Genomic DNA, 9,076 nt, shown 5'->3' on the forward strand with positions numbered 1-9,076 from the left:
TTCAACTTTGGGTTTGTGGGTCTACCGAGGAGAAGATGAAGAAGAAAGTGCCGGCGACTGGGACGGAAGGACAAAGACTAATGAAACGGCGATTGGGATGGAAGGCAGAATGGGGAAGACGAATGGGGAAGACGATGGGAATCGGAAGGGTCTCGCAGTCGTACGTGTGTCGGCTGGTTTGAAAGTGAAAAGCAGAGAGAAAAGTTGAACGAGGGAAAAGTTGAAGGGCGCTGGGTCTTCAATTAAAATCTAAAATCTAAACGGCGCCGTATTGGAAACGTGCCACGTAGGACACGATGACGCCGGTTCCCCAAGACCGGTTGTAAGTAGACTTTTTGTAAAAAAAATAAATTTATAAATTGATATGTTTTGATATGATACGTTAGATTATAAAATTATTTTTATTATAAAATAAATTTAATAAATTTTATAAAACTATATTAATTTATAAATTTAGTTTATATAATTTACATTCTGCTTGAAAATGTAAAAAGATAAAGACATACATAATGATGTGAGAATGAGGCATCCCACAGAAGAGACAAGACGACTTACGGCATATTTGAAAATAATTTTTATCTTATATTATTTTTAAATATTATTTAAGTATAAATATTTTTAAATTAATAATTATAATTTTTTTAAATTTTTAAATAAGAAATAAAAAATAATTCAACATTTTTAAATTTAAAAATAAAAAAATATTATAATAATATTTTAACTTTATAATAATTTTTATTTAACTTTTTATCTCTTATTTCTTAAAATTTAATAAATATTTAACTCTAATTATTTTACTATTATTTACAAAATATCTTATTATTATTTATAAAATTTGGATAGAAATGATTCATGAATGAATAGAGAGATTAGAGACAGGCTCTGATCAAGGGCTTGGGTTTATAATAGTAAGAAGAAAAACAAAATGGAAAGTTGAATAGCGAATTAATGATTTGGGAATAACGAATAAATTTTTTATTTATTTTTTAAGTCTTTATACGACCCTACATTATCCATAACATAATTTAATTAAAAAAATAAATTAATTAAGAAAGAAAAGCTTGGAAACTAATATTTGCCCACAAGATCGAAAAATAGAGACCAAAATTTTTAATACGATCTGAGAATTTCTCCTGGGCCTACCGGACAAGATCTATTATTCCTTCATAATTTTTTTCTTTTTTTTCAAGAGAAATTGATTTTTTTTTTTTTTTAAATGCAAATATTTGAACCTTTTTTTTAAGTTAAAAAGGCTCATATCTAATTCAAAATTTAAAAGAGAAGAAGGATAACTGTTTAAAATCTTGAGAGTCGTGTAATTTTCCTTTCTATATTTTTTTTTCTCTTTCACGACCTGCCTTCATTTTCTGACTCCTCCGCAGGCTGTTCTGTGAAGTCTGGGAGTCAAATAGATGGCTTCTCCTTCGTAACACACATTTTAGAACGGAAAAATACACCAGAAAAGAAAAGAAAAAGAGTTGTCTAAATCCAATTTCGAAATATTGACTGTTTGTACAACTTTCATGTACTTCTCGTATCTCCACGTCCTAGATCTCTCCAAATGTCAGATAAAAGCAAAACGGCTTCTTGCTACTTGTCATTCTATATGGGTTTTTCTCTTTATTTTATTCAGTTGCGTCTCCTTCAACAATCTTGCGTCCTAGTCCTGACCCTTTATCTTGTTTTTGGTTTTGGTTGCTTCAAATTCTAGTTTCAGTCACCAAACACTGATTTACAAATTTTCAGGAGAAGTTGCTTGAACATTCCAAAAAGCTTGGCCATGTATCGTTAATATTTTTTTTTGTTTCTTCAAGTTATTGAGTGGGCATTGCTTTTCTACCAGATTTGAACAATTTACATACCACAGAAATTTTTGTGAGGGTTTTTTGATAGGGTTGCTATATCGGAAGTCGGAATGCAATTTCTTGGAATTGGGTTTTATTTTAGTACAAGGGAAATCATCTTCATAAAAGTTTAAGGCCTTTTAATTTTGAAGTAAATTTGATTGAACGGTTTCCGTTATTTTCGTTAACCAAATCGTTTTCTACTCGGTCGCCAAATGTTCCATTTTTGGAGTTCCTGAACTCGTATCTAAGGTTTAGTGGCATTTTCTTAGGTATTCGCATCTTGGGGTGGTCGGGGTTTCGGTCTTTTAGATCTGAGGGAAAGTGGCAACGAGAGATTAGGAATCTAAATGTGTAATTGGGTTTTGCTTCCAGTCATGAGAACATAGGCGAAGTTCAGATACTCAACTTTTAAAAGCCATTTTTGTGTACGGAGTGTTGCAGTTTTAGCGTAGAAGTTGTCTGGAGTGTTCAGAAATTCTTATTTTGAGAGGGAAGATTAGCATTTTCGTTTGTTTTTGAAAAATGGGGCATTCTGCAGCGATCTGGGATTATAGGGCAGCAGTCGAAATTACAAAGGACTGGAATGGAATCGATCAGGCTGTCCTTGGGAATCCTCAAGGAGCTTCAGCACGGGTGAGAATCTCTTCCTTTCATCCTCCTGAATGAATCTGTTGAAGCAGGGAATTGTGTTCTAATTTACAAATCTATACATAACATAAAAACTCAATTCTCTTTAGCATACTACCTTTGAATAATTGTGGTAAAGTGCTGGTGTAGAGATTTTTGAATGATTTTTCTGTTGATGATATAGGTAAGCTTGCATGGAGGACAGGTAACTTCTTGGAGGAATGAGCATGGGGAAGAACTCCTATTCACAAGTAGTAAGGTGTGATTGTGTAATCCTCTCTTCTTATATCATGTGGTCCTCCAATTCTTTGATCTTATTGTTGTCCCATGATTCTTGTTTGCCTTGTGGCTTATTGATCGCTGGAGCTATACATGAAGTAAGTATTGTCGGGTTTCAATTGAAAAAATATTACGATGTGCTTATTTGGTACGACTCATAGTATTCTAGATTTTTGTCAAAACAAATGCTACTGTAGAACAATAAATATTATATGTCTTTTGGTAATTTATCTAACTGACTGAGCAGGTATATATTTGATGGTGCTTTTAGATTGAAATAGGTAAGTTTAACCATATCTATAACATAAATAGTTTTCGAAGCAAGATTCTATTTTTGTTAAGCCACATCATTAATTCATCGTTAGATGATCTTAAATCTGGTCATTTAAGCTTAAAATAATTGGAAAGTTTATGTCAATAAATATTCGATGTTTCATTTTTGTCCTTGTGTACTTTTCCTTCTTTCCTATATATCTAATTTATTACAATTAGTAATCAAAGAAGACAGCATTCAAAGTTTTTCACAATCAGATTATAAATAGAATAAACAACTTGAAAAAGAAAATTGAAAGTTCATGTCAATAAATATTCTACATACCATTTTCTTCCTTATGTAACACTTGTCTTCTTTCCCATATATCTACTTTATATACAATTAGGCATTGACATTCAAAGAATTTCACAATCAGATAAAAAAATAATTAACAACTAAAAATTCCCCATGAGCGGACGCTGAACTAGTTTATTCTAAATGATTAAAAGAAAGAGAATGGTCAGATTTGTTTAATTCAATGTTTGCATTTTTGAGTAATGTTGCCAACTATCCAATGGCCTATTGACTGAGTAGCACTAACCCAGGTCCTTAGGGACCTTGGAATCAATGGTTGGGGGATCTCAAACCCCCGACTACTAGGGCTGTTTTTCCTTAAAAATTGCCTATAGGAAAAGAAAAGGTAATGGTGGCAACCATAGACATAATTAAATGTCCGTTGTTCAAGAGAAATTTGGATGGTGCTTACCTTGGACCATTGTAAGATTCTGATACATTGAATAACTAAAGCTTTTGTTTTGTTTTTGACCAGGCAACTTGTTGTTATACCCGGATAGTTCACCTTGTCTTTTTGATGGTTGATGAAATACAGTTGTAAGACTGATTTCATTTTTGGCTTTTACATTTGATTGTGTTTGCTGCTACACAGAGATGTCATGGACTTAGACACTTTGCCAACTTTATAGACCTAATATAAATAATTATATTTTGTTGCAATCAAACAAAGAAATTTAAAGATCATTAATTTCTGTATACTATAAAAATGCAGGCCATTTTTAAGCCTCCAAAAGCTATGCGGGGAGGAATACCCATTTGCTTCCCTCAGGTACGTATTATATTTGTATACAAGCTTGACTTTTTGAAGTCCTCTTTACCGATGCATCTCATTTTAATCTTTTTGAAGTTTGGAAACTGCGGATCACTAGAACAACATGGATTTGCAAGGAACAAGATTTGGATGGTTGATGATAATCCTCCACCTTTGCACCCAAATGATTCCCAAGGGAAAGCCTTCATTGACCTACTACTTAAACCATCGGAAGATGACCTAAAGTTCTGGCCCCATAGGTATGTGCTTGACTCTGCTTTAATAATGGAATTAAATTGCTACAACCCGTGGGTAGCCCAAGTGGTGAGAGCAAACTTGTGTGCATGAGTCCCATGTCAAAGGTTGGATTCCCCCTGGGATCAAACTGTGACTTAACCCGGGGGTTTAGGTTCCATGGGTGAGTCCTAAGGGCTCTGCCGTGGGGGTGGTTCCCGTCATAAAAAAAAATAATAGAAATTGCTAGTGGTAATATTTACCAAGTTAGAATGGATGAAATACGTGCTCTATTTTTGGCGTGTATGATTATGGACTTAATTTTTACTGAAGCTGAGAGGCACTACTAGTTAGCCTGAAAAGAAATGGTAGATAAAATATTAGCAAAAATTGAGAGGAAACCTCAAGTTTTGAAATTTTTGTCATTGTTGTTAAAATGTGGAGACTGGTTTAAATTTGTAATCCTCTTTTGATTGCATGGCTGATGAGATCCTGGGATTTCTTTGTCTATCCTGGGGGAGGTAATAGGGTTGACAAATTTATACTCACATCTTTTGCAGAGCACATGACACGGCATAGGCTCACCATCTTTATCTGGTGTATCAAGGGATGATGTGATGCAAACTGAATATTATTATTTTTTTACTATTCCTTTCCAGCTTTGAGTTTCGTCTTAGGGTGTCTCTAGCAACAAATGGAGATCTGATGCTGATATCACGGATTAGAAATGTCAATGGAAAGCCGTTTAGTTTCTCATTTGCCTATCATACATACTTGTCAGTTTCTGACATAAGGTATTGAGTATTTACCTTTCGAACTTTTCAATTACAAAATAAAAATGAAAAAGAAAATGAAAAGCATGCTTTCCATTTTACGTATATAGTGTAAATTACAATTGGGCAGAATGACTTTGCACCTCCAGAGTGTGTCTATCTTTTGTTCTTTTGGTCAGAAAGTGACTATCTACTAGTAAAGGCAATACAAATTTTCTGCTTCTGTGGTATGGATATCTTTGTTATGGATGTGTAATATGCACTCATATGAACGTAAATGGTGTCCACAGTGAAATAAGAATAGAAGGTCTGGAGACACTTGACTATCTGGACAATCTTTGCCGAAGAGAACGTTTTACCGAACAAGGAGATGCCATAACTTTTGAAGCTGAGGTAAATTCCCTTCAGTGTTTATTAGTAATTTAACATGCTAGAAGTAGTATGCTGGGAAACTCTAGATCTGGAAAACGGATTGAAATTTCTAAAACAGGACAATTGAAAAGTCTTTTCTACATCGTATCAAGATGTTAGTTTCTTCCACAAGGCATCGAAATTGCACCAGTACTTACCTTGTCAAACTCAATGTGCATGTGTGTGTGCTTCTCCCCTGAAACTTCGAATGAAAATAAAGGTGTGGTTAGTGACAGAGTTTAAAATTGACTATAGAGTGATAACTTATTTTCTCAGACCAATAAAAGTAGAAAAAATCGATGGTTGATATTGATATATTCATGGGGCGTTATCAATCTTCTTTTAAATTATTAACAGAAAAAATTTCCAGGGAAATTGTAGAAATATTCCTGGGATATGACTCCTTAGCAATCTTATTTTAAATGTTATTCGGACATGTGACGGGTCCTTTACTTTAAGTGGTTTTTAGTGTTACCTTTAAGAGTAATGCTACTATGCTCCCTAATTTATACCACTTTGTCCTCTTGATGTGGTGCCAACATGTGTGGCTTACTAAAAAAATTAAAAATAATTTAAAATATATATTCAAAACAAAATAGCGTCCAAAAACAGAAAAAGAGAGAGTCTAAAATCCTATATTCTCTCTACTATTTTATGTTTGCATTTTTAATTTTTTTAATAAGCCACGTGGCACGACATTTCCACGTTAAGTTGGCAAAGTAAGTGATATAAATTAGGGGGTATAATAACATTACTCTGCATTTAATCATTGAGCATATTCTTTCCTGGCAGGTGGATCGAGTTTATCTTGGTTCTCCTAATGTAATTGCTGTGCTTGATCATGAAAAAAAGCGGACATACTTGATAAGAAAGGAAGGACTGCCAGATGCTGGTAAGCTGTCATACATTTGAAGAAGTAGAACCATCACGTGCAAATACCTCAGTATTTTAAGACAAACCACATAATAAAGGGAATGATTATTAGGACTATATACATGTTTACTTTGTATTAGTGGACTAACATGCTAGAAGTTGTATGCTATCAAACATCTAGAATGGTTAATGTTCTCCACATTACGATGCTTGATTTTTATGGTGTTTGGTCTTCTGTCAATTGATCAATTTTCTTTTCTTATAACAGTGGTGTGGAATCCATGGGAGAAGAAATCCAAATCGATGGCAGATTTTGGTGACGAGGAATACAAACAGATGCTTTGTGTCGATGGGGCAGCAATTGAGAAACCTATCACTTTGAAGCCGGGGGAGGAATGGATGGGGCGATTGCAGCTCTCAGTTGTGCCATCGAGTTTCTGCAGCGACCAACTCAATCTTTAGGAGGAGCGGTATTCTAAATGGTACAAAGTTTCAAGAGCATGCCTACGATAATTTACATGGTTCTTTTGTTCCTTTTTCACCTTTTCAGTTGGAAGCTTAGTTAAAATGTTACATAACTAGCTTCAAGTTGTAGAGAGAGTGCAATGTTTAGAACATCCCTGTACCAGTTAAGTACTACGTTGAAGGAATGGAAGCATAGACAAACTGTAATTTCTCATACGATGATCATGTATTGGGAAAGCCTATGTTTTTAATGGAATATCTGCCCAGGGAACGTGGCATCTTTTTTCTTCTTGTGAAAGAAAAAGGGCAAAGCAAAACAAGGAAATTAAGTATCAAAATCTGCAGGGTCAAAATAGACTCAAAAAAGGCTCACGGAAGCAAAACTCTATTGAGTATCAGAGCCAGGTTTCGATCCTGGGACCTGTGAGTTTTGGGCCCTCCCTGTTTCCGCTGCGCCACTCTGATTTTTGGTTAGTTCCTTCTAAATTTTATTTATTTGGTACAATGTGTGCTCCAACGCGCTGACCTTATTTTATGTTTTTTTTTTAAATTTTTTCAATGCGTTGAGTCTTATAGCTTTGACTTACATAAGCTGAATCTAATATAATAAGAAAAAATGTAAATGTGCAGACCCTCAATTTAATTAACATGACAAGGATTTGATTTGATAGAGAAATTTGAAATTAAAATCTCTTGTAAATTAAGTCTCATTATGTCAATAAAATAATGAGTGTACTTTGCACAGCGACTTTCAAGTAGAAGAACTCATATAATAATAATAGTCATTCTTCCTAAATTGATGGAGCATCATCCATATTGATGTAGCATGATTTAATTTGCAAGATCTTATGTATTAAATTTTGGCACATAAGTAACATAACTTATTAATATAATTATTATTATTATTATTATTATTATTTATAATTATATAGAGAGATTGAAGTGTCCGCTCTCATTCTCATTTCTGAGAGTATTAGCAATGGTGTAGGCAAAGGCAAATGTAAAGTTTGGGTAAAATCACATGTTTTGCCTTTTGCTTTTGCTATTTAAGAGAGACTCTCATATTGGATTATCCATTTATTAGTCAAAATAATAATAAGATATTTTTTATAATAATAATAATTTTTTTCTAATAATTTTTTTCATATTTTGCAATTATATTGACCACATGTTAATTAAAATTAATTTTTAATTAAATAATTTTTTTGCTTTTTTAAGAGAGAGAGAGAGAGAGCAAGTGGGAGAAGAGAGAAAAAAGTAATAAAATAAAATATAGATGGTGAATAGTACATCTCTAAATATGTAGAAATACCGTAGGTAGTAAGTAAAAAATTTACATTTGGCTAATCCAATGTGGTAGGTTTTGTGGGATTGTTTGCTAAATGTTAGTTTGCATTGGTGTTTGCCTACACCATTGCTAGTGCTCTAGAAAAAAAAGGGAAAGGAAGATGGGTAAGAAAGAGAAAGGAAGTGAAAGACTTTGCAATATAATCAAGAAGAAAGGAATGGTGATGAAAACTCATTTCTTTAACGAAATACAGAGGTAGAATAACTATCATCTACCAAAAACTTATAAACTGAATGTTGAAAATTGATTGCACTATTGTTCGAGTGGAGCCCACGTGAAGCGGCTCACAACTAAAATAGGGAAAAGCTCTCTCTTTGCTTTGTCTCGCATTCTTTTCTATTGAATCTCTACGTTGCTTCCTTGAACTTCATGTGATTGAGCAAATTCTCAACAGTAACAATGGTAAAAAAAAATTAGACCCCCTTTGAATGTTGAGATGATTAGTACCCATTTTTCCACATTCGTCGTTCACCCATTTCAACATGCTTTTACTCTTACTCTGAAAGTGGAGTTCTATTTCTCTACAAAGTCCTTGAGGCTATCTATATACCCTGTGATAAGGTTGATTTTGTATAAAGTCTTGGAAAAATATTGTATGAAATCACTTGAAATATGTTGCATTAGCAAGTATAACTGAGGACAACAAGATTCAAGATAAAAAAAAAAAAACAAGTCACTATAAGAAAAACTATATTTGTTATAAATTATTTATGACAAGAATGAATTCATTTCGGTAGAAAATAGTCATTTTCATCATAAATAGCTACCTTCCATTTTATATAAGGTTATAAAATAGTTATAAATTGATCATTTTTCATATAAATAAGTATTTTATAATTTGGTTGGATTATATTATAACTT

The 9,076-nt window shown here is 33.2% G+C and overlaps 1 protein-coding gene across 1 annotated transcript; it reads left to right on the top strand.

Annotated features, from left to right (window-relative positions):
• Positions 1-1,350: 1,350 nt before the first annotated feature.
• LOC122310816 (putative glucose-6-phosphate 1-epimerase) lies at positions 1,351-7,158 on the top strand. The gene is made up of 8 exons (XM_043124977.1): positions 1,351-2,480; positions 2,659-2,733; positions 4,073-4,129; positions 4,208-4,371; positions 5,005-5,139; positions 5,409-5,511; positions 6,322-6,421; positions 6,671-7,158. The coding sequence occupies exons 1-8, from the start codon at positions 2,370-2,372 to the stop codon at positions 6,862-6,864; spliced, it is 939 nt and encodes a 312-aa protein (XP_042980911.1). The 5' UTR covers positions 1,351-2,369; the 3' UTR covers positions 6,865-7,158.
• The last annotated feature ends 1,918 nt before the right edge of the window (positions 7,159-9,076 follow it).

Source organism: Carya illinoinensis, chromosome 1, assembly GCF_018687715.1.
Source record: "Carya illinoinensis cultivar Pawnee chromosome 1, C.illinoinensisPawnee_v1, whole genome shotgun sequence".
In the NCBI taxonomy this organism is placed as follows: Eukaryota; Viridiplantae; Streptophyta; class Magnoliopsida; order Fagales; family Juglandaceae; genus Carya; species Carya illinoinensis.

Excerpts from the sequence above, each read along its gene's own strand:
- LOC122310816 (XM_043124977.1), top strand. The coding sequence starts at position 2,370 with ATGGGGCATTCTGCAGCGATCTGGGATTATAGGGCAGCAGTCGAAATT. Across the intron at positions 4,130-4,207 it reads TACCCATTTGCTTCCCTCAG|TTTGGAAACTGCGGATCACT; the intron begins GTACGTATTATA and ends ATCTTTTTGAAG. Across the intron at positions 5,512-6,321 it reads CCATAACTTTTGAAGCTGAG|GTGGATCGAGTTTATCTTGG; the intron begins GTAAATTCCCTT and ends CTTTCCTGGCAG.